The following is a 26,381-nucleotide window of genomic DNA, read 5'->3' as shown; positions in this document are numbered from 1 at the left end:
TAGATTCTTTCTCAGTAACAATGATATACTCACTCCTTACAGTGGAGGAAAAAAAAAAAAAAACCTTCCCTTAAATGTGGGGGAACTGCTATGTCTGAGTGTAGTCAGTGTCCTGAAATCCAGATGGTTCTTTAGAACATACACCATGTGAGCTGCTGTGTTTTCAACAGATATTTTCTGTTACATTATAGGGAGAAGGTCTTTTTAAAGCCATGAACCTTTTCAGGGTATAGCCCATAAGAGACTGTTGTCCCCGCAGGATCATTCTGCCCAACATTCTTTTGTCTTCTTAAGGGCAGACTTAACAGACAAGTGTATCCGTTGAATCTGTACATACAACACTTGAAGATGGGGGATGGACAGGCAAGAGGAGGTTTATAAACATGGCTTATTGGTTGTTGGTTTATTAGTGGGGGCAAGAGATTTAAGAGAGGACAGATCGGTGATTTCTCCAAGTCTGAATTCAGCAAGAACCTTACACCTCAAAAAGAATCAAATAAGTGCATCACCAGAAACTCCTAAAGCTAAAATGGCAAGGTCAGGAGCCCAGCATGGCAGAGGTGCCCACAGTTCCTTTTCCATGGAGGGTGGGTGTGGGGGTCCAGTTTGGGAAGCATGAAAGCAGCTTCACCTCTGAGCTCTTTTAAAGGACAGCTTCTGAGAGAACAAGAGTAGAACCAGAGGACTTTTTGATTTGTATCAGACTTTAAACTCCACAGCTCTGTTTTTCTAGATGTAAGGAGAGCCAGAGCCTAAGAATGCCCCCCGCAACCCCCAGAGCTGGCATGTGAATTCACATTGCTGCCACACCTAATTAAGGCAGGTTCTGAGTTCTAAAGGGAATCCCTCCTGATCCTCACCACACAGGAGGGAGAGTTAGGTATGCTCTGGAAAGGATGAGACCCCTGTCACCCAAAGTGGCCATGTTCCACAGCACAGCCTATTGCTCAAATTTGTCAGTAATGCCTTGCTAGTGTGAAAAACTGTTTATGGTAGTGCATGCCACTCAGGAGGCAGAGGCAGGCAGGTTTCTGTGAGATTGAGGCCAACCTGGTCTGTATAGCAAGTTCCAGACCAACTGGGGCTACAGGGAGACTGTCCCAAAAAGACCATTCATTAAAAGTAGAATGCCTTGTTAGTGTGAAACTAGGTCTGTACTCCCCGACAAGTACAAACTCAGTTCCACCCACACCATCCCATCTTGTATTGTAGACAGCTGTCAAGCAATGGCAGAAGCTGTTTAGAGGTAAAGAAAAGTGGCACAAGCCAGGCATGGTGGCACAAGCCTTTAATCCCGGCACTCGGGAGTTCCAGGCCAGACAGTGCTACATAGTGAGACCCTGTCTCAAAAAACAAAAAACAAAACAACAAAAAAATGGTGGTAAAGATATATTACTTGATGATAGCTGCAGTTAGTTTACACAGAATCTTGGGCTCATTAATATATGCACAGTAGCATATACCCTAACACATGTACACGCAGGTTCAGAGAGAAGGGTCAGAAGATTATTATTAAAATGTTTACCATCTGGGGCTGGAGAGCTGGCTCAGCAGTTAAGAACACTGGCTGCTTTTGCAGAGGACCCAGGTTTGGATCCCAGCACCCACATGCCAGCTAACAACCATCCATAACACCAGTTCCAGTGGATCCAATGCCTTCTTCTGACCACTGCAGGCATTGTGCAACACAGGTACCCTTACATACAAGCAATACACTCATACACATAAAATAAAAATAATAAAAGATTTAAAACCTCACTTCTCTAATGTTTTTAGCTATTAGCTCTATCTTAAAACCCAGTGACATAGGATATTTCTAACTTCACAGACCATAAACAGGTGCAGAAGTGATTAGAGCGGGGTCCTGCACATGGTAAGCTGAAGAGTAGGGCTGAGGTCCAGCCCACCCTCTTAGGAAGCTTCTGGTAGTTTAGGACAGCATGGCCTTTTTGTGTATGTCTGCATTTCCTACAGTAAACATATATTTATACAAGGGGAAAAGGACTAGCTTTGTTTTTAACATGATCAAATATGTTAAAGAAAAACCTGTAATTATTCTAGAAGCAACCAAAAGACAAGCAAGGCCATTGTGATTACTTCGTTCTCAAAGACTCAATTTTCAGAAATATAAGTTAGTCACTGTGGTGTAGCTAAAGTGTCAGTCGGTAGATATTCAGGCACATTTTGTTCCAACTTCTTTCCCACTCATTCTCAAAATAAAAACTAGCAGCAACATGTTTTTTTTAGGTGTGGCCAGGGTTGGATAATGAGAAGGCAGCAAGACAATGTGATCGTTTCGTAGCCAGACGGACTTGGGCTTCAACCGGCTGCTCTAGCCAGGGTACCTGACCTATAGGAATTACATGACCTTGCTGGATCTCTAATTCTACGTCCATTAAAAACAAGGATGTTGCCACCCACCTTGCAGGGTTGTTCTGAGAACCATGTAAGAGCAGCTTCTTAAAGCTGCTGGCTCACAATAGTCGTTAGAGCTACTTTAGGCCAACATCTTGATTTAAACAACTTACAGTAAACTAGGGTCACCTATCCACTGCTATGTTCACTGAGAACAGGCCTTGTCAATTACAGGTGAACTACCCCTCAGCCTTGCTGCTAAGACTCCATTAATAAACAACTCACCACAGGAAAACAAGAATCAGGGAGGGGCTGGTTGCCTTGGGAAGCTAGATACAGAGTGAAAAGTTTGTATTTGCTGAAAACCCATCCTATGCACACAACACATCTAGAGCTGAACAGTGGAGCGGGTGTGTGGCTCAGCAAACCCTAACTTACACCATCAGTAAGGGAGCCTGCTCCCCTAGTAAGAAGGGACAGAAGTTTAGTAAAAGGGGACAACGACAGAGTAGAGGGAGTAGTCGGGCAGACAAAATCCCACATCTAGTTCTAGTCACGGATAGAGGCAGAGGAGCAGTAAGCGGTAGTAGGTTAGAGTCCCAGGTATGCAGCTCATGCCATGGGACTCTGAGTACCTTTTCCCTTCTGGGCTTCTTCTCAATAAGGAAAGAATGTGCCTGAGTCCTTGACAAACAGGCAAGTTAATTCAGGGAGGCACTGTGGTCAGTTTTATTAGACAACTTCAGCTCCACTTTGTCAGCTGACACAGCCCCAAACATGTCCCCCACCTCCACCTCCACACAGCCTTTCTTGTGAAGATCAGGGTGGGACTGGGCAACCTCCCCAACACTGCTTAAATCCCCGTGTATAGAATTTACACTTTTTTCATGTCCCTTGCTTCTCCACAGTCCCACTGCAAAAAAAAATGAATGTTGGTTACCCTATAAAGTCACTAGGAAAACGCTCACATTTCTAGAAAAACTCAACCCCATCTGGAAGATGACTGAGATGCCTAATCTGCTCACTCGGAGACACCGCTGCAGAATGGAGGGCCATGGTCTCTAGTACAGCCTAGCCTCGAGCCTATGCAGCCAAAACTGACTTTCTGATCTTCCTGCCTTCACTTCCCGAGTGCAGGGATTGCAGGCATCTCCACGCCAGGTTTATGCCGACAACTGAACCCAGGGCCTCATGCATGCTATGCAAGCACACTGCCAACAGAGGTGCGTCCCCTGTCCACAAAGTTATCTTTTAAAAAAAGAACAAAAAGGGGAGGGGGAGAGATGGGACAAGGGAAAGGGAAGTAGGAGGCAGAGCTGAAATCAGCCCTTAACCTGAGTTGACTGGCCTATCTGGCCCCCTCTGGAGATACCTACAAACTCTATTCTTCTGATCAGGAGCCTCACCCCTTTATAGATCTGGTCTAACTTCCTGTGCATGGGTTGGGGCAGACAAGCCCACACCACCTTCCTGGACTTGACAGAGAAACCAAGGCCAGAAATAGTGCCAAGTGTCGCAGCCTATAAAACACAAAGCCCTGGCAGCTCTTCACCCTCCAGTGACATGCAGGACTCCACACTGCCTTGCCACCTCTGAACAGGATGGGCCTGGCAGGGATCAGACACTAGCTATCCCAGGCTGGGAGACAGTGTTCCATCTGAACAGACCTATGCAATTTTGGCTATGGTTTGACAAGTCATCGACTCTGGTAACTGCCAGAAACCGGGTGACCCATTTTCTGTGTGAAGAACACTGAGCGGTTTGGCATCCCCTAGGCAGAGTCAGAGCTTACCTGTGTTTGGGCTCCCTGGGGGCAGCCGGCAACTTGAGACCTCAGGAGAGGCAAGCTAGCCCTGGGACCTCCCCACCCACTCTCTTGGACCTTGGGTGGATGGAAGAGTCATGTGCTGAGGCCACTGCCAGATGGCAGGCAGCCAAGTCAGTGGAGCTGTCATGTCAGGAAGGAAGCAGCTGTCGGATGGGCTGTGGGCCAGGAGTGGCTCCAGTAAGCAGCCTCCAGACTGTGTGCCTCTCCTGTCTCCTAACATCTTGGGGCCCCTTCCTTACCTCCCCAGAGATAAGCTGGGGAGAGTGGGACAGCAGCAGCTGGAGGCTCCCTCCTGCTTCCCAGGGCCCCTGTCCACCCCTCTCTCCCAAGGGACAGTTTCCATACCAGAATCCAGGCAGAGGCACCAGACTGGGAAGAAGCTGAACAACTCAGGCATTGAGTTCAAAAGGCCAAACTCATGACAATCACTGGGGTTTAACTAGGGTCTCCAGGGGTTAATCATTTGTCCATCTTCAGCAGCAACCAGGTAAAAGAGTAAACAGGTTGCCTCTCAGGTGGTGATATGTCACAGGGCCCTGCCTCCTTACTGGCCAGCTCGCAGTCAGACTCAAAGGGCAAAGTCACCTTAGTGAAATCTATAGGGAATGGCTGTAGTGACCAAGGAGTAGCAGCTTCACACACCATATGTCACATCCAGAGAGGGCAGCTGACCCTTTCCCAGCCACAGATGCAGACCACCCAACCCCCAATTCAGCCTCCCAAGTGGAGAACTGCTATACAAGGGGAACACGCTAGTTCTAGACAGAGAACGCCAAAAGATTATAGCTACTAAGTGCTGACTACTCTCCAGACAGGCGGAGGCAAAATGATAGGGCTTCTGCCTTCTCACCTGGAGGGGGGAGCTAAGGATGAAAACAGGAAAGCCTGTGCGAGGTTCCAACAAAGACAGACGGACAGACAGACAGAGGCAGAGATATACACCCAGCAACAGAGAAACCAATCTACAATCCCCAACCCTGTGGATCTGAAAACTTCTCCAGTCTCTGAGGTCAAAGCACAATGTCCTTGGAACTAGGCATTTCCTGTCCATTGTCTAGGGGGAGCCCCTCAATTTGACACAACCTCACATCTGTCAAGCCTCCACCATGATCACCATCCAACTCCTTCTAGATGAAGTAGGAATTGGTATAATACAGAGACAGATCCTAAGTGAAAATTAAATCTTCTGCCCTCATGAGAAGTCACATGCTGGGTGAGTGTGCACACTGGAATCCCAGCACTTGGGCTGAGGCAGGAGAACTGTGAATTCCAGGCCAATCTGGGTTCCACAGTGAGATTCTGACTCAAAAAAAAAAGAAGTCTGTCCTCCACAGGCATTGCATGACATATATGCAGGTAACCATGCACACACATAAAAAGAAAAATTAAAAGAAAAAAAAAGCTCAGGATGTTCATACAAGCACCTATGTACCCATACTTTGAGTTTTACTAACTAGAATAGTCCACCTGAAGTGCAGAATACCTGGTGTTCATAATTTCTTCCATCCCTGGTGCTTGATATTTTACCATCTGCTTTTTGGGTTTCGTTTCTTATTTAAGGAGAAACCCTGAGCTGTCCCCAGCCAACTCTTCACACGCCTGCTCAGCAGCTGGCCTATCTGTTCAATGTTTTCATAAAAATCATAGACCTTGAAAATCTAACTCTTCATGAGAAGAAATCGAAGCTGAGAGAGGGAAAGTGCCCCAGTTAAAGATCAAAAGCCAGGTGGCTAGAACTGTGTTCAGAATCTGTTTTCTGATGGTTCCTCCAGTGATTTTTACAACACTTTATATAAAATGCCACTTAAAAATAGCCAGGAGCTAGAAAGATGGCTCAGCAGTTAAGAGCACTAGCTGCTCTGGCAGAGGACCCAGGTTCAGTTCCCAGCACCCCCATGACAGCTAACAACTGTCTGGAACTCCAGTTCAGGGGATCCGATGGCCTCTTCTGCCTCCAAGGGCATTGCATGACACAGGTACACTTACATACAAATAGACAAATATTTATCTGCATAAAATAAAAATAAATCAAAAAACCCTTTTAAACTCAGGTAGCCAAGGCCAGGTGTGGTGGTAGCACATGTCTATAGTCCTAGTATGGGAAGCTAAGGCAGTAGAATTGAGAGTTCAAGGCCAGCCTACATAGGCAGACATGTCCCACCTTCCAAATGAATACAGCCAGATAAATCTGTGACATATATTGCTCCTCCTCCACCCCACACTATGTTAGTCACAGTTTTCCAGACCATACAGAACCAATAACATATGTATATATTTAGAAAGAGATTTATAATAGAATTGGCAATTCTGAAGGGTGACATTCCAAAATCTGCAAGGTGAGCTGGCAGGATGGAGACCTTGGAGACCAGAGGCTGAAGGCAATGGACCAGAAAATCCTCCTCTCTCAGTCAGACTGGATGTTTTGTTCTCCTTGGACCTTTACCTGACAAGAGGAGTCTAAGCCACATTATAGAGGACAGTCTGCTTTATTCAGTCTACTGACTGAAATGTTGACTCCATCAAAAACCACCTTCATGGAGTGATGCAGAATGAAGTAAGATGGTGCTGAGAAAAATGTTTTTAATTATATTTATTTATTGTGTGTGCGCACATGTGTACATGTGTGCTCACTCCAGTGTGCCTATGGAGGTCAGAGGACAACTTTTGGGAGTTGGTTCTCCACCATGTAAGGCTGAGGGGTCAATCTCAGGTTATCTAGCTTGGCAGCAAGCACCTTTACCCACTGAGCACTGAGCCATCTCATTGCCCCCTAAAAATAAATCTCTCTCCCTCCCTCCCTCCCTCCCTCCCTCCCTCTTTCTTTCAGAGAGATAGTCACATACCCTGACACCCTGTGACCCAGCCAGACTGACACATAAAATTACTATACATGCCCTAGCTAAAAGGCAATCTGTAATAATCCTTCACACTTCAAAATTTACCCAGAAAACATCTTATTTTTCATGAAAACCACTACTATAGACCATGGAATAGTCTCTGTATATGTAATGACAAGGACAAGGGGGATGAAGCAAGATACTCTTAAAGCTCCTCGGCCAGGCCTGGTAGTGAAGGCCCATGATCCCAGCACTAGAGAGGCTGAGGCAGGAGTACAGTGCCGAGCTCGTGTCTAGCTTGGGCACCATAATGAGTACATGTACAAGGGTAGCTAAAGATACAGAGCAAGATTGTGCTTTTAAAACACTTGGGGCTGGAGAGATAGTTCAGCAGTTAAGAGCACTGACTGTTCTCGAAAAGGACCTTGGTTGGTTTGATTCCCAGCATTCACATGGCAGCTAACAACCGTCTATAATTCCAGTTCCAGGGGATCAGATCCAGCTCTTCTGACCTATGAGGGCATTGCATGACACAGGTGCACTTATACACATGCTGGCCTGGGACTCACTATGTAGCTTGATCTCACAGAGATCTGCCTCTGCCTCTGCCTCTGCCTCTGCCTCCTGAGTGCTTTGATTAAAGGTACGTACCACCATACACACCTGGCTAGATGTAGTTTAATAACTCAATTTCACAGAAGGACAAAAGAAGAAACAGACTTGGACTACGCCAGGGGTCTATACAAGCAATGGGACTTACAAACAACCTTGTTCTGGGAGTACTGATGCTGGAATTCTGTGTTAAGGTGGCCAGGTGGGGCTAGGTGACCTCAGGAAGTCTTTCCCAATTCAGATGATTCTGTAATCCTATTTCTCCTGGAATAAGCAGTCCTCAGAGAAACGTTCTTCATTAGCAAAGGAGGAGAGAGGGATGGTGGGCCCAGAGGTTTGAGGTACCCAGCTTCACATTGCAGACTCAACAGGAAAAGCTGCCCTTCCACTTCACTACCCAAAATAACTGCTGGGTGTTACTGATGAGGAATGGCTGGTGAGTTCTAGAGCGGGTGAGTGACAGATACCTCTGCCTTGTATGGGGCAAGGTGGCTTCCGACAAATGGGAACCAGCCAAAAAAAAAAAAAAAAAAAAAAAAAAAAAAAACAATAAGAACCTATTTTTTTCCCCCCTCAACAATTTTAAAAACTTCCTCACCCCCACACACAAAAAAAAAAAAAAAAAAAAAAAAAAAAAAAAAAAGTAAAGCCATCTGAAGCCTATATTTTCCTGCCTCATCAAGTCTTAAAACTTCACTGCTACCTCAAACCAGAAAAAAAAAAAAATCCCAAAACAGACAAGAGGAAGTGGGTAAGAAGCTCCAACCCCACCTAAGGAAACTGCAGCAACAGATGGCCGCTGGGAGGGGAGACCGTCTCTCTCAAGAATGGGACTCTTGGTAGATTAACCAGGCTCCAGTGGATGGAGTGACCCACCCCGAAGGGCATTTAGGGTCACAAATTAGACTCTATAGGCCTTATTATATATATAGTAGAGTACTGGGCGGGGCAAAAAGGGGAAGTGAGAATAGGGGAGGGGATCTCAGTACCATCAAATTACATGGAAATCACAAAAATTCAAAAAATATAAAAATATTAAAATTTAAAAATAAAATAGTATTCTCAACTAAAAAAAAATCCACAGCTAGACTTTTCAACACAAAAACACTTTCACACTTTAATACGCCTTTAAAAAGATTACTCAGCCATACTCATCTCCCCCTAGGGACTGGAGAGATGGCTCAGCAGTTAAGAACGCTGGCTATTCTTGCAGAAGACCTGGGTTCGAATCCCAGCACCCACATGGCAGCTAACAACTGTCCAGAACTCCAGTTCAGGGAATCCGACGGCCTCTTCTCTCCTCTATGGGCACTGTACGACATGAGTGTACTTATATTCAAGCAATACATGCATACACATAAAATATTTTAAAAAATAAGAGTCTACACACAACCTAAATCATAAAACACATGATCCAGTTTCCTTTTTTTAAAAAAGGACTTTATTTTATTGCTTTGGGTGCTGGAGAGACAGCTCAGAGGTTACGGGCACTTGCTGCTCTTGCAGAGGACACGGGTTCAGTTCCCAGCACCTACATGTCAGCTAACAACCTTTCATAAATCCAGTTCCTGGAGACCCAATGCTCTCTTCTGTCCTCGCATTGCACACACATGGTACATATATATATATATATAGGCAAAACACTCATAAAAATAAATCAAAGAAGTTAAAAATTTTATATGCACATATGTGCTCATGCCTGGTGCCTGAGGAAGCCAGAATAGGGAGGGACTTATGGGCAATTGTGAGCCACACCATGTGGATGCTGGGAACCAAACTCATATCCTGTGGAAGATCAGTGAGCACTCAACTGCTGAGCCATCTATCCATCACAGGATCCAGTTTCTTTATAGACCTGATGACAAAAATAGCAAGGAAAAAACTAATAATAAGCAGAAAAGAGAGAGGGAATTCTACAGGTCAGAAGCCTAAGTAACATATCAACTAACCCCAATACACAAAGCTTATATGAATCCCAACTTAAATGAACAAACTACAAGTGATCCTGTGTGGTGGTGCACACCAGTAATCCCAGCACTTGGAAGGAAGAGGCAGGGGGATTAAAACTCTAAAGCCAGCCTGAGCTACAGTGAGACTGTCTCAGAAAACAGAAAACAAATTATAAGACAAGTGGGGAACTGTGAATGCTGATTAGATATTTGCTATTAAGAAGGTGTCAATATTTTATGATGTTGGCACTGGGATAAGTTTACAGAATTCTTATATCTGTATTGCATGAAACATTTACAATGAGATGTTATGTCTGGAATTTGATTTAACACAATTCCAAGGCAAAAAGGGTTAGGCAGGGGTGCCGACGAAGCAGAACAAGACTTATTTCAACCACTGCTCACTCTAGAGCATACAGGTCTAAGTTCAATATGCTGTTCCATCCACCTCTGTATTTTTTAGGAAACAAAGTTGTAATATAGACAACTTTTTTTCTGAAGTTGAGATTATCATGCTCATTTAAATTCTCAGCCAAACATAATAAAATATCCATGATCTCAAAAAAAGAAACCATATGTTTTTATAAGTTATGCCAAATCAGTAGTTAATACTGTTAAATAGAGCCCCTGAGAACTGAGGTGTTGGGCAGTGAAGAAAAGAAACTAAGGAAGGGTCTGGAGAGATGGCTCAGTGGTTAAGAGCACTGGCTGCTCTTACAGACAACCCAGGTTCAATTCCCAGCACACACATGGTGGTTAACAACTGTCCATGACTCCAGTTCCAGGGGAGCCAACATCCTCTTCTGGTCTCTGCAGGCATTGCATTACATAGATGCAGGTAAAACACTCCAACACATAAAATGAAAATAAGTAAATAAAAGTATTTTTTTAAAAAGAAAGAGGAAAAAAATTGATGCATTTGATCTTTTTTTCTTTTTTATGATATGTAGGAATATCTGTTGTGTCCAAAACAGAATCAGAACACTGTTCCTCCTTTCATCTACATATAAATATTTAAAGAGCCCAGAAACGAATTCCGTCTGCTCAGTGCGTATTTATTTCTACCATTCACTCAGCAACTCTACACCAAAACCAAGGAAAAGTAAACTAGATTAGAGGGGCAGGTAGCAGTTCTGCAGAAGAATACTTTAACTGTCAAAGTGAAGAAATGATGTGAGTGTCCAACAAAGTAGGTCCATCAATAATTGGTCATCTCCAGAATGATCTAAGTAGATGATAAATGTAAAGGTCTATTCAGAAGGAGATATAGTAGCTGTTTATGAAAATGGGACTTCCATGAGGGGAAACCTAGTGAAACAGAAGGTCCCATTACCTCACTAGCCAAACCTGAGGATTTGGGGATTTTTGAAACAGAGCCTCACTATGTAGGCCAGGCTGGCCTCACTCTTGATTCTACTGCTCAGCCTCTCAGATGCCGAAAGTATAGGTATGTTCCACCAGACTCAGCTCCTGAGAGAACTTTTAAACATAGATAGTGTCCTCTTGGAGAAATTTGGAGGATGCCATCCACATTTACTCATCCTGCATCACAGAGTGGCTAGAAGCTATGCTTTCCTTCAGAAAGAAGCTCATGGATAGTTTCTGGTTCACAGCCTAGTCACAGGGCTTGGCTTGCCTCCAGGAAGTGATGTGTCTGTCTGGGAAGTATTCGGGACTCATTCATAACTTGAACACCAGAGTCTGCTTGAAGTTCCTAATGTTCCTCCCACTTCTAGTGCTTAGCATTTCCCAAAAAGCAACCATACAACACAAACTTGTAAACACTATAATGGCTTTTTCTTGGGCATGGTTTATAAGCCCTCAGAATCCAAGAGCTCCCTGAAACCTCATATAAATATGTCTGTAGACACTTTCATTTGGTAAGAAGACTCATGGCTTTTTCCTGAGACTCTGAAAGGGTACACAGAAGAAAAACAGAACAAAATAAAACCCTGTTCTGAATCACTACCAAAAAAACCTCATGACACATTCCCCATTGTTAAAATATTTCAGATATGGTCCAGAGTGGTTTTGAGAAAGGGAAGAAGAGCAATTTTATCACTGTATGCAGCAAGATAGTTTGTTGGGTTGGTGGGGAGTGAAAAACAATAGCAGTAAATTTTTTTAAAAAATCAGGCAGTAACACAGCCAAAAATACCTGTAGATTCAAAATTCAGCCCAGATGGAGAACAGGGGACCAAGCAAGCACAAACGGCCTGACCCTGTCAGTGATCTCATCTAGCAGTCTGTCATGCAGAGTCTGACAATGGAGAGCCAGAAAGTTGAGTGAACTACCCACAACTAAACAAGGCAGCAGACAGGAGCCTGAATCACTGACATCTTCTGCCCTAGTCACCCCCTGATATCCCACCAACACAGCCAGTATTGCTTGGCTAACTCATGCTGGCAACGCGGGCGGGCCTTCCAGCATCACAACTTGCCTGCTTTTCACTTCCTAGTCAGTTATGTTGTATAGCAGGTGCACTTCATGAGAGGTAAGTTGCTCTTTGAGTCTCAAACACATTATCTCTCTGGAATATACCTAATTTATAAATTTGGCCCTGGAATTTGTAGTTCCTATTGGCTGCTTCCTGGGTGGAAAGTCAAATCACATTAATCAAGTCATAACCTACCCGATACACAAAATTGCTTCGTTAGTATATCCTCTTCTCCTAGTAAAAGGAATTAAAATCTTGCCAAAGAGTCACCAACTCGTTCCTAACAAATCTTCAAAATGTTAGTGAAGTCATCTTGCCTGAAAATAATATAAAATATTATTCAGAGGGGGATTCTTCTTGTGTTTTAAAAAATATTTTATTTAGCTAGGTGTGGTGGCGTACATCTTTAGTCCCAGCACTTGGGAGGCAGAGGCAGGTGGAGTTCAAGGCCAGCCTGGTCTACATAGTGAGTTCCAGGCCATCTGGGGCTGCAGGGAGATCCTGTCTCAAAAAGATAAAAAAAGAAAAATTATTTTTTATTTATAGGGCTGGAGAGATGGCTCAGCAGTTAAGAGCACTGGCTATTCTTGCAGAGGACCCAGGTTCGATTCCCAGCACCCACATGGTGACTAACAACTGTCCGTAACTCCAGTTCCAGCAGATCCAATGCCCTCTTCTAACTTCTGAGGGCCCTGCATGACACAGATACACTTGCATGCATGCAGGCAAAACAGACACCACACATAAAATAAAAATAATAAATGGTTGTTCGCCTCCATGTGGGTGCCGGGAACCAAACCCGGGTCCTCTGCAAGGGCCCCAGTGCTCTTAACTACTGAGCCATCGCTCCAGTCTCATGGATTCTTCTTTTATTACTTTTTAATTATATGTGTATATGTACATGCACGCACATACCTGTGGAGTCCAGAAGAGGGCAATGGATCTCCTGGAGCTAGAGTGGTTGTGAGCAGGGGTGCCGGGAACTGAACTCACGACTCTCTGCTAGAGCAGCCAGTGCTCTTAACCACTGAGACCCTTGATACATTTTCTTCTTTGCTTACTGGTAAATTTAAACTGTGTCTCACTATCATAGAGAGTTTTGTATAACTCTTAGATCCCCCTCTTGGGGCTGGAGAGATGGTTCAGTGGTTAAGATGCTTTCTGCTCTTGCAGAGGACTCAGGTTTGGTTCCCAGCAGCCACACAGCTGCTAACAACCCCATCCATAACTCCAGTCTGAGGGGATCTGATGCCTTTTTTTTGAACTCCTCAGGCATCAGGTAACATGGGCGCACTTACATACACACAGGCAAAACATTCATTTACATAAAATAAAAATAAATTCTAAGAATGTTTTAAAGAAAATGCATCAAGATCAACGACCCAGTTCATTCAACATAAAAGAAACAGTTCCTCAGAGTCACCTCTTCCACAGCATCCTTTCCGTTCTATTTCAATAGTGTTGCACTCCCTTTGTGGGAGGTTTAAGAGAAGTAGGCCACATGGCAGGAGCAGATGACCACCCACTAATTTGGTACCCACTGATGATGAGACAGTCTTGCCACTTTTATCTCTTTAAAGAACCCCTCATTTCCCAGGGACTGAAAGTGAAGACCAAAGTGCGCAAGTGCTTTGTCTGAACCCACAAAGGTAGTGAGGGAGTAGGTGGAGAACTGACTGCCATCCTGGGTTACCTGAGTCCTTCCCTGCTCAGAGTCTACCCCGGCTCACTCTGTCACCAGCATTGGGTTTGTTGCTCTGGCCAAAAAAAAAACAACGGCATTTTCAGTTGACAACCCTCCTTCTTCCTGTTTTCTTATTTCCTTCCAGCTTTACTGCTAAGTCCTCTTCAAAAGTAGAAAATATTCTTCAAATGTTTCATCTAACCCTCTGAAATGGTCTCTGACTAACCGGGTTTGGATTGCCTGTTGCTTTCACTGGAGAAACAAAGCCTTATAAAAGAACATTGTGGGGGCTGGAGAGATGGCTCAGCAGTTAAGAACACTGGTTGTTCTTGCAGAAGGCACAGGTTTGAATCCTAGCACCCACATGGCAGCTAACAACTGTCCATAACTCCAGTCCCAGGGGATCTGACAGCTCTTCTGACCTCTGCAGGCATTGCATGACACAGGTTTACTTACCTACATGCAGGCAATACATGCATATACATAAAATAAAAATAATAAAAATTTTTTAAAAAGAGAGTTGTTTGAATTAGCATTGACAATGGAGTGTTACAGTAAATGCTGAATAATTCTGAGGCCTTTGTGTAATATTTGAAGAAAAGTCGGAGTGGGGATATGACACCTAAATTTCCTTTTGTCTTGACAACTGGTGACTGAGCCCAGGGCTTCATGAGTACTAGGCAAATACCCCAACATTGAACTACACACACAGCCCCATTCCAAACAATGCTTAAGGTATTCTTCCATTCAAACTCTGAAGCCTTTTCATTAAAAGGGGCTGGGGGCTTCCTCATCCTGCAGGATCATTTTTTTAATGCCTAAAATCAGTCATCAATACTCCTTCCTAGAGTGTCCTCCCCCATCTCCATCAAATCTTGCAGACTACTGTCGAAATGAGGGAAAGTTGCCGAGGAGCCCTGGTCAAAGCTGGTGTCACCACCACACACCCCAGTTTCACAGAAGCCTTGGTGTATAGCAGCAGCCATAGCCTTTAGTGAGCAGGTGCCCACATCAATATCAGCTCTGCTTCTGTCTTCCAAATCCAATGATGTCTTCCCTTTTGATCCCATCCTCGGCACTAGCGCTTGGCGTATAATCAGGATTCAATAACTCATCTCTGAAATCTTACTGAACTCTGCTTAGAAATTCTGCCCTTTCTTGGCATCCATGAACCCACAGTGCCCTCCCTCTTCTTGTCCTTCACTTTCTTAACTCCTAAACTGTAGCCACTTTGGGGGTCTTTCTCATAGTCTTTGCTGTCACTCATCCCAATTCTTTCATTTTTTTTTCCTCTAACTTTAAAGAAACTCAGAGACTTCAGCCCAAATTCAGGCCTCTCACCCCAGACTCAGGCCTGCACTACACATCCACATCCTAATGATGCTTCTGTGTTACAACTGAGAGCCTGAAGGTCCCTTCTAATCTGAAAGTGCTGCCCTGTATGTCCCACATGCTGGAGAAAGCATAGACTAAGGAGTCAACATTCCTGGGTGCACGCCACAAGCCCTGAGACAGTCACTTTACCTCCTCAGATCTCTGTCACCATGTCTAAGACGTGCCAAAAGAAAGTCACCTTGAAAGGCGGTTGTAAAGACTAAAGAACTTCCATTTGCAATTCACATATCTGGCCTGGGTCACATCAAAAAGCAAGTATCAGTTCACTTTCCAAAGCTTTGCTACAACTCGGCTCCTCCCAACAGTGCCCATTTCTGTTAAAGCCGTCTTTGTTCTCACTGGTCAGCTCCGACTGCCCCTTGAGCCTTTCATTCAAATCAGTCATCATTTCCTCCCTCTGACTTCTCTCTCCCTTTTACACCAGTGACACTGTCACTGCAGTGGCCACACTTACTAGTGGCACACACTCACAAGTCTCTGTAGAATCAATACTAACACATGCTTGCCACGCCATTTATTCTCCTGCTCAGAAACCCCTAAATGGCACTGTCAGAGCAGCACATACTCCAAGTGCTCAAGGACGAAGGCCAAGGCTCTTTACCTTGTGCTCAGGATCCTGCACAAGACACCGTGCACTCTCTCACCTTCACCATGTTAGCCCTTCCACCAGCTGCAGCTGTCTCTCGCCTCCTCCCCACCCACAGCTGTAAGAGCTCAGCCTCTGCAGCCAGAACGCCTGAGGGAATCTAGTCTCTAATGTTAACTTTAGGGAGGCGGCTAGGCAGGTGCTCTGCCTCTGTGCTCCATCCTCACCCCTGTTCCAAGCTCTCTAAGCTTCGGTTTGTTTCCTCTATAAATTACGGGACACAAGTGAACCCACCTTATAAGATTATTGTTAAGTGTTCAGACAGAATTGTTTCATTTATTTTGTATGATTCTGACTCTTCTTTTTAATCTAATGAATACTTTATTATTTCTGTAATCAAATCCACTTAGATAAGACCTCAGATATTTAATAGTGTGTTACTACTGTACAAATGGAAAAAAAGTTTAACGTTTCTAGACCAATATGGTTGTCCATTTCTGTACAATGTCAACTTAACACAGTAAACTCTAGCTCTTTAAAGTACTCTTCTTCATCTTACTCTACCTGATATTTGTTTCTTAATTATAGTTGTATTTAAAATTGACTGAAGATGGAGTTTTATAGTAAAGTACCTGCCTAGCATGCACAAGACACTGGGTTTGATCCCCAGCACCACTGGAAAACAAAACACATATGCATGTGTATGTATATATAAAATAATACTTAAGTGTGATTCATATCCTATTGCTAGCTCTCCCCTTCCCCTCCTAACTGTCAACTAGCTGTAATTTCTTATATAAACAAGTTGGGTTTTGTTCACTTCAATGAGTCCCCCAGATGAGTTCTCAAATGTTTCTTGAAACAGACATGAGGTATAATTATTTATTTCCTTCTGTCTCAAAAGGAAGAACTGGGGCTGGAGAGATGGCTCAGCAGGTAAGAACACTGATTGTTCTTGCAGAAGACCCGGGTTCTAATCCCAGCACCCACATGGCAGCTAACAACTGTCCGTAACTCCAGTTCCAGGGGATCCAACAGTCTCTTCTGTCTTCCACAGGCATTGCATGACACGGGTGCACTTACCTACATGCAGGCAATTACACACATACACATAAAATAAAAATAATAAATAAAATATTTTTTAAAAAAGGAAGAACTAAGGAAATATAGTGACCTGGCCAAGATCACATCAGATAAGGCACAACCATGAAAGCAAGGTGGTTCTCCTAACCGGATCCAATAAACCATCAACACCAAGACCCAAGCATGCTTCATTATCCCACTACAGAGCTAGCCATGACAGAGCGATCGCAAACAGAACTCTGCATCACTTGGTCAAGGATCAACGCCCTTACTTGTATCAAATGGTCCTGCATGGGCACTGCCCCCATTGTTTGGTTTTAACTCTTTGATTCAGCTGTGCAAAACATGAAAGTGGCCCAGTGTGTTTGTGTTCGTGGTGGGAAGAGCTCCTACACTGCCCTGCCCTGACAGGTCAGCTGCATCATTCCTATAAGGAAAGGGGACAGGCAATAACAGAAATCATGATGAATGCAAAAAGGCAACAGTCAACCTTTACAAAGTAATTAAAGGATTAAAGAAGGTGGTAGAAGAGGTGGCGGGCAGGAAGCACTCAAACAAAGAGGGGCTTGTGCCTAAATAAGAGTGTCCATGCCAAAGAAGTTTATTCTCTGACAGCTTTGTTCTGTTTTTTTTTACTACAACTAGAAAGGTAGAGATTTCTTGGTTTCTCCTCTTACCTACGTACAATCACCAATCAAGAAAACTTTTTAAAACTTTTTTAAAAGTCTTTTAAGAGTCTAAAATTAAGCCTCGATACCATGGGTATCTGTGTTGATACCAACATTCTAAATATCTCTGATGTCAATGTTAGAGCTAAGCTGTAAAGCAACCACAGGTTCTTAAAGTATGAAAAGAGTACATGCCAAGTAGGAAGTGGTGACCAGAAATAGCCGGCAAACCAAGAATTCAATTAATAAGCCCAGTGCCTCTGAGGAAGTAGGGAAATGGAAATAAAAGAGATTTATGTAGTTCAGAGTAGTTCAGGCTGTACCCACAATCTGGTTAAAATTGACAAGTTCCCTTTTTAATATATATTTTATTTTTAATTATGTTTATGTGTCTGTATCTATGTGTGGGTATGTGCATGTGTATGTGGGTGCCAGAGGCATCGGGTCCCCTGGAGCTGGAGTTACAGACAGTTGTGAGCCACCCAATGTGTGTGCTAAGAACAGAACTCAGGTCCTCTGGAAGAGTAGCAAGTGTTCTTAAATGCTGGACCATCTCTCTAGTCCAACACTTTTTCTTATTCAAAAGAAAAATGAGTAAGAAGCAGGTGTTTCTTCAAGTCTACTTCATATTTTTTGTTTCCTGTTTCTAGAGATTTTGTTTTATAACAAATTTGATATATATATACACCCCCAGAAAAGAAGGTGGGGAAAAGTTCACAGACATGTATATGTAAACACATGTACATATATATGTATGAAGAAAATGAGCAGGCAAGTCACAGACTAGGAGAAAATATTTGCAAAACAATGTATCTGATAAGGCCAGGTATGGTAGCACACGCCTCCAATCCCAGCACTCCTGAGGCAGAGGCTGGCAAACAGATGACTCTCTGTCTCTGTAGGCCAGTCTGGTCTACACAATGAGTTCCAAGCCAGCTGGGGCTACAGAGAGACCCTGTCTCAAAAAGACCAAAAAAAAAAAAAAAGAGTATCTGATAAAGAACTACCATCCAAAACATATAGAGTAGTATTAATACTCAACAGTAGGGCTGCAAAGATGGCTCAGTCAGTAATATATTTGTTGCACAAACATGAGGACCTGAATCTGAACCCCAGTACCCACATAAAAAAGCCAGGAGCAGGAGTCTGCCCATAATCCCAGCACTGGGGAGGTAGAGACAGGAAAAGTCCTAAAACAGAGGATCCCTGGTCACTGGCAAACCAGTTTAGCAAGCTCCAGGTTCAGTGAGAGGCCCTATTCCAAAAAGGATGGAGTGTGATTAAGGAAGACGTCCAGCATGGACCGCTGGCCTAAACACACATACATACAAACTCAACAGTGAACAACATGAATGAATTATGGGCAAATGATCTGAACAGACATCTACCAAAGAAAATACACAGGTGGCAAATCAGCATATGAAAAGATGGGTCATTAGGGAATGGCAATTTGCCGCAAGATACCACTCCACACCTAAGAGAAAGGTCAGAATCTAAAACAATGATAATATGTCATGCTGGAGAAAATGCAAAGCAACCGAAACTTTCATTCCCTGCTGGTAGGAATGCAAAATGGAACAGTTCCTTACAAAACTATTCATAGTCTTACCATAAGATCCAGCAATTAGATTCCTTGGTATTTACCAAAAAATAAATGCATGTCTATAAAAAACCCACACATAAATCTTTATAGCAGCTTTAATCGTAAGAGCCAAAACTTGGAAATGACCCAAATGGCTTTCAAGAAGTGAATGGATAGACTGTGGCTTATCCAATGAAATATTACACATGCATATGTGCCCACAGGTGCATGTGCATGTGTGAGAGCACACACACACACACACACACACACACATACACATACACACACACCTCTCATAGTCACCAATCTATATAAACATAGGGGAATCTAAATGTTTATTACTGAAAAAAGTCTATGTTAAAAGGATGTATGCTCTTCAATTCCACTCTATAATATTCTGGAAAAGACAACACTTTGGAGAGAGTAAAAAGATCAGTGGTTGCCAGAGTTTGAAGGGAGTGAGGGGTGAACAAGTAGAGCACTGGTGACTTTCAGGCAGTCAAACTGTTCTATACAACATTATAGCTGTACACATGTTCATATATACTTGCCAGTTCATGGAACTCACACTATCAAGAGAACCCCTAAGCAAACGAGGGACTTCCAGTGATGAGGCATCAATAGTGAGTAACAAATGTCCCACGCTGGTATAGGATGTTGACAGCAGGGGAGGCAGAGCAGGGGTGAAGCAAGAGATCCCTGGGAGCTTTTGTACCTTTTGCTAAAATTTCCTGTGAGTCTAAAAGCTCTAAAATTTCTATTTTTAAAATTATGTATGTATATATAATCCTTCTCTAGCTTATACAGTTTGTAAACATTTTGCTCGTTCCCATGTTTCATCATTAAAAACTAGCAGTGGCATCATATTTGGCAAGAATCAAAATGAAATTTTTTTCTTTTGTCTTTGAAACAGGATCTCCCTGAAGCCCCAACTGGCCTGGAACTCACTATGTAGACCAGGCTGGCCCTGAACTCACAGAGATCCACCTGCCTCTGCCTCCTGAGTGCTGGGATTAAAGGCATGCACCACCACGCTCAGCCAAAATGAAATATTTTAAAACACAATATTCATTCAGTCAATAGGTATTTATTGAACACTTACCATGTGCTACCATTGTTCTAGATCCTGTGTTTCTGGAGATTACATTCTAATGGATATTTTTTTCAAAGTCCAGTTTTCAAAACCACCTGCTATTACCAGAAATTACTGTTAATATAGAAAGTATTATTAAAATATTATTAATATTGCCTAAGGGATTACCAAAAAAGTGCCTAGGGAGAAAATATGAGTCTTTGAAATTCACAAAAGTTTCCAGTGTGGAAAAAACAGACAACAGAGGAAAGGAAGAAATTACTATAATGCCTGCCTGAACTTCATCAAGCATCAAGCAAAGATGTGCTAACCATGTGAGTATGCAAAGCCCTGGGACCAAAGAGGTACAATTCCTTAGTTACTAAAACCCAGAACGAATGGTTTCTGCTTTGTAATTTGTGGTACGGTTCCAATAAAGTTCCCAGAAGACCACATGTAACAAGATGCCTCCTTGAACAAGAACCAGCCCTCAGCTGACCTAGCGAGCACAGTCATGAACCTGTGAATGCCCGAGACATGACTTCTTGCATGAATGGACACAGAAATCCTATGAACTGTCCTTTCAAATGATTAATGTGTTTTTAACAACTCACGGGACCCTCTGTATACACCACAGCTTTCAGAGGTCTGACAGCTTTAAGGTCAGAGGCAAGGATGGCTTAACTACAACCTCACAGATAGGTTCAATCTTGTGACAGCTGACAGCCTCTTCCATCCAAAGAGGAGAGGCTGCTGATCACTGTCACCATCCTCCATCCACAGTAAAGCCCAAACCCATCCCAGATGCTAATCTTCCCACACTCTTCGAGGTAATATTGGAGACGCCTCCCCAACCCAGCCTTTCTCTTTTTATTTCCCTTGCTATTGGCAGTCAGGGAACCCCTGTGAGTTTCCCATGTGTACAGTACAAAGGGGTTTTTTTCCTGGATTTAGCAGAAGGTGGGCATAACAGCAAGGAAGAAGGTCCTGAAGCAGTGGTCCCACCCACACAACTTGAAACCCTTAACCTCCATCACTCAGCACTGGTGATGACACAGCACACAAACCAGCAAGCTACCAGCTCTGCACCCTCCAGAGGCTGCTTACTGATTTGGCAGTCACATGAGAAAGGTGAATATTAACTAGGAAAACCATTATCTTTCCTTCTGATTCCTCTTCTACAATAGAAACCAACTGTTGATACGGAAATGTTTTGTGCCTACACGTCTGCATTTTACCCATCACTAATAATTCATCATTAAGAGAATTCTAAAAGTCTACCACATGTTGTGTTCTGGACACACAGTCCCTATCACATACTCGGTCAAGCTTTCATTAAGAAGGCAATAAATCCCAGGCATTTTAGGCAACGCAAAGAAATGCTAAAGATGTCCTGGCATGGTCAAGCCAAGCTATCCAGAAGGTAAAAGACTTGGTCTAGAGGAAAGAACAGAAAAGATCCAGCCAGGTTAGAAGAAAAAAGAAGAGAATTCCAAGGAAAATTCTGTACCCAACAGCCTTTAGGATCCTCAGCTTGGTCCTTTGCAACTGTGGCCATAGGAAATTAAAGGCATAAAAGAATGGATTTTAAGCAAAAGAAAAATTGTGCTTCTCAGAATGAGAACTACTAGGATGATTCTAGAAAACCAACAGGGTTCTTGGTAAGAATCCTGAAAAAGTAGAAGACTTTAGAGGAAGTAGGAACACAGAAATGGCAGTTTTCTCCCACAGGAAGCAGTTCTGAGAGTCTAGGCAGTTAACAGAAGCATCTCTACGGAGGCACCAGACAACTTCTTTACCTTCTGTCTGACCTCAGTTTCCTTATTTTTAGAAAGGAGATAATGTCAGTTTTCAGGTGAAATAAAGCAACACACATAAATTTTCTAGTTTATTTTGTATGTATATGTGCACATTTGTGTGCATATGGGTGCCTGAGGGTGGGATGCATGTGTACATGTGTACCTATGACTCCAAAGGCTGCAGACAATCCTGGGCAGTGTCCATCTTCCACTGAGATAGGTCTCTTAGCAGCCTAAACTCACCAAGTAGGCGTGGCTGGCTGGCCACTGAACCTCAGGGATCATCCCACCCCGAGTGCTGCGATTACAAATACATGCCACCATGCACAACTTTTTTTTACATGGGTTCTGGGGACCGAATTCAGGTCCTTGTGCCTGCAAGGCAAGCACTTTACTGACTAACCGATGCATGTCCTCAGCCCCAATTTTCTAGTATAACCATTTATGTACTCAATAATGTGTTTAATAAATGGTGACTGCAATAAATCACATGAAAAGAAAGCAAGTTTTGCCTAGTTATACATAGCTAAGAGACTACTAAACCAGAAGGAAGTATAATCTGAGGATTTGATCTTACACTTCTACATGCTATGCTGGAAGCCACATAGACTGCTTGGGCTATAAAGAAGAAAGAGACATCGTAGATGTGTGACTTGGTTGCAAAGAGCAGGACAGTCTTTACAGTCTTACTTTCTCTGGAGCACTTTGAACAACTGAAAGGAAAATTACTTTCTTCAGTAAAGAACTATAAAAATCACTGATTATCAACTTAGATCAATCCATTCCATATGTTGCTAGAGCTTGAAATTCAGGTTTGCAAAGAAACTTGTTAACACAGTTTTTGTGAATATCTCTGTACTAGACACTGTGGCAAGGCCTTTTAGAGTCCAGGAACAAAGGAAAATGCTCCAGTCTGCCTTGAACTAGAGGCTTTATTTTTCCAATTGCAATGAATGCTCACGAGTGTATGAGAAAGACTCTGTCACTTGTCTATAGAAAGCCGATAAGAGATAAAATAAGATGTACATGGGCTGGGGCTGTAGCAAAGCAGGTAAAGTGCTTGCCTAGTATACAAGTCCTGGATTGGATCCCTAGTTCTGCCCAGAAGCAGCATGCAGGAGGTGGACAAAGACAAGCAGGAAGATTGGAAGTTCAGTCATCCTTGGCTACATAGTAAGTGAGCTTTAGGCCAGCCTGGGCTACATGAAATTTGGTCTTAAACAAGACACATGTATTCTTTCACTCATGCTTTCATTTATCTTCAACTCAAACACCCTTTATGCCTCTGCTGGGTATAAAGCATCAGGTAGAAACAGCCACCGTCCTCTAGAGCTTTGCAATTTAAAGAAAAAAAAAGATAAATAGCTATTGAAAGCAGACTGAGATAGGTGTCATCAAAAAACAAAGTACCATGAGGATAAGATTAATTCCAACTAAGAATTCGGGGAATGCTCCTATAAGAGCTAAGTTAGTCAACCTGGCTAGGATTGGGACAAAAATAATCAAAGGCAGTGCAGGAATGTGCGGCAGGCAACCATGTGGTTGGCTCTGAGTACCAGATGCTCAAGAATTACAACCTGCAATGGAAGCTGTTTGCTGCAAGGACCCACAGATAACACAGATACAAAAAAAAGAAGGTAGTAGGTAGGCATTGTGAACCTGAAGAGTTCTGAATGCCAAAGTTGCTAACCTTCACTGATTATAATAACAGTAATGCTATGTGGTATTCAGAAACCTGTTAAGAGATAGAAGGGGCTGGAGAGATGGCTCAGAGGTTAAAAGTACTGACTGTTCTTGCACGAGACCTGGCTTCGATTCCCATCAGCCACATGGCAACTAACAACTGCCTATAACTCCAGTTTCAGGGGATCCAACACCCTCTTCTGACCTCCTCCGGCACTGCACCACACAGGTGCACTTACACTACACGCGCAGGCAATACACTCATACACACAAAATAAAAATAATAAATAAAATGTTTGTTTTTAAAGAGGCAAAGAAGAAAAGCAAGGAGGAGGGGGATCTTAGAACACCTCAAAAGCACCTGCACAGTGAGGCCTAGACTTCTTAGTGCTACTGTGGCTGTTTTCTTTCTTCACAGCCACTCTTTCCTTGTCTTAGTTTATCCTCTTGGTAACCAACTTTTACACTTTCTCCTTCCTTACCCAGGACACTAAAAATTAGGCAAACATGCAGAACTTGAGGAAATCCAAAGAGCTTTTGGCAAGAGGGAGAGGAAATGTTATGCAAATCCATCAGCCTCAGACATGCTGCCTCCAGTGAGGTCACCCTCCATCCCTTCAATCTAGCTGCATCGCTGCATGTTCTGATGTCTCGCCTCCTCTGAGGTCTTGCCTCCTCTAGCTGTTTTTGAAGGCCATCTATGTTTTTCTCCTGTGTGACCTAAGGGGCAGCCCGACTTTCCCTTTGTCTTGGCTCAATCTCACATTATCTTATTCTCCCTTGGGCCATCAACTTTCCCACAAAGGATACACAGTATGTGCAACTGGAGACCTAAATGAGAACCTCTTCCCTCCATGCTCACATCCTCTGCCTGGACAATTACATTCTTAATTCAGATGTCTCCTCTAACCTCCCAATGCCAGTGAATAACATTCTTCCCCCTATAAGCCAATGTCTCTGTGCCCTAAAGCATCCTTCAGACCAGGAGCCTTAGGTATACCACCCCCCTCGCTACCCAAGAGGCATTCAATTGACCCTAAAGTGTACCTTGTGGTAGGTACAGGTTGCCTCAAGGGAAGGAGTAAACACGTGGGAGACAAGGGGGAGGGCAGAAAGGAGACTAGTGCATTCTCCTACAAGAGTGACCCTAGAGCTGTGTTCAAAGTTACCCCCTCAACTACCACAGCTCTTAGAGACCATTAACTTGCTAGCCATCATCCAAGCATCCAACGGTATTTACCACAGCCACCTCGGGAACAGACCCACTGTAGGGGATGCAGAAAGCCAAATAAGCGATACTGGCAGGGATACAGCACTACCAAATTAAATTAAGCCCAGGGTTCCTAAGGAGGGGTAGGTGATTCACTGGGGGGAGGGGTAGTTAACAAAATGGAAAATGATGGAAAGTCCCAGAGGAAGTGGTAAACCCCATTCTGGAGGCCTGGCCATTGTGCACATAAGGGCCCCTTGTCACTGCTCCCTTCAAACTCCCGCACCCTCTCTTCCCAGTATGTGCCTCACTCCATGCCACCGAAGCCTCGACAAGCCCTCTGGGTGCAGGCTCTAGCTCTGTCTACAACCTGCCCACAAGCAGTCGGCCTGGGCATTTGTGGCTGGGAATCTTAACAGAGCTAGACAACGACCCTTCTTGATCTGAGAGCTGCCGCCTCGCCCAGCCCTGCATCCGCGGGTTCTTATTATTGTGTCTTTTGCCCAGTCCTATCTCGCGAACCCAAAACGTTCCTCAGAGTGGGGCAGAATGGTGTGGTGAGCCCAAAGTGACCTGCTTGCCCTCCTCAAAGTCCCCACCTTTTCCCCGCAGTGGGGTTAGGGGCGCGGACAGACTCAAGGCAAGGGGAGCGCGATCCGAGCTGGTGCACCGCTGCACACAAAGCCCTTCACCTTCTCGCCTTGCAAGCCCCTCCCTGGGCTTGGTTTCCGGGGGTCTCTGATGCCCCTTTCGGTGGTCGGCGGGACGGTCCGATTCGTTCTTGAAGCGCTGTCTCAGCCTCCTCCTCCTCCTCCCCGCCCCTCGCCACAGAAGCCCAAGAGGTGCTCATCCCTGGCTTTGGGGGTGCGAGGGCACTCCATGCGTCCGGGGACCCTGCGCCCATGGGGTGACGGACGACGGTCCAGTGTGCGGGGCACAGCTTCGCCCAGCGGATGAGCCCCGGCGGGCAGGCACACACCCATCCCCGCGGTGGTCAGCTCGGCTCCCGGGCTCCCCGGCTCCGGGGCTCCGCGGCTCCCCGGCTCCCCATCCCAGCGCTGGACGCGCCTACCTGCAAGGCTGCTGCACCGCCCAGAGCGCACAGCCTGAGCCCGGCGCCCAGCACGTCTGCCCGGTGCGGCTGCTGCGGCCGCGGGCTGGCCGGCACGCTGGCACCCGGGCTGGCTGCCCGCTGACTCCTCGCTGGGGCTTCCTGTGGGGCTGGACAAAGGACATTTCCTGGGAGGAGCGGGGGAGTGTTCCCAGCATGCCTCGATTTGTAGTTCGCGGGGACTTCCTGCCACCGCAGCAGCGCCAGGGCCCCACGGACCCCAGGACTGGAGGAGGGGCGCCGGCTCTCGCTCCGGACGCCGTGGGGATGGAGTGAGCGCTGCCGGGTGGCCGCCCCGCCCAGGGATGCTCGCGGAGCCGTGGACCTGCGGACGCCAGCTGCGTGTACCCGCTGGCTGCTGCTGTGTGTGCTGTGCAGGCGGCCCTTTCTTTAGAAATGAAGTTTGTGATGGGTTCGCTCTAAGTTGACTTTTTTCCCTAATAGATGTTCTTTGGTGGCGGGAGAGGTTGGGACAGTGTCTCGCTCTGA

General features: G+C 44.6%; 1 protein-coding gene across 3 annotated transcripts in view; it reads right to left on the bottom strand.

The window, feature by feature from the left end:
- The window catches only part of Znf697 (zinc finger protein 697), a 32,364-nt gene extending 6,383 nt beyond the window's left edge, over positions 1-25,981 (bottom strand). The window contains exons 1-2 of one of the 3 annotated variants that reach the window (XM_029562268.1): positions 25,854-25,981; positions 12,215-12,336 (exon numbers count right to left, since the gene is read on the bottom strand). Coding sequence is in view for 1 of the 3 variants with exons in the window: in XM_008830527.3 (XP_008828749.1) it covers positions 25,474-25,685 (212 nt within the window). In the remaining 2 variants the exon portion in view is untranslated. The other 2 variants (XM_008830528.3, XM_008830527.3) reach the window with 2 other exon arrangements.
- Between the last annotated feature and the right edge of the window lie 400 nt (positions 25,982-26,381).

This window comes from Nannospalax galili, unplaced genomic scaffold (assembly GCF_000622305.1).
Source record: "Nannospalax galili isolate Female #2095 unplaced genomic scaffold, S.galili_v1.0 scaffold455, whole genome shotgun sequence".
Taxonomy (NCBI): domain Eukaryota; kingdom Metazoa; phylum Chordata; class Mammalia; order Rodentia; family Spalacidae; genus Nannospalax; species Nannospalax galili.
This window is presented reverse-complemented; position numbering and strand designations above follow the sequence as displayed.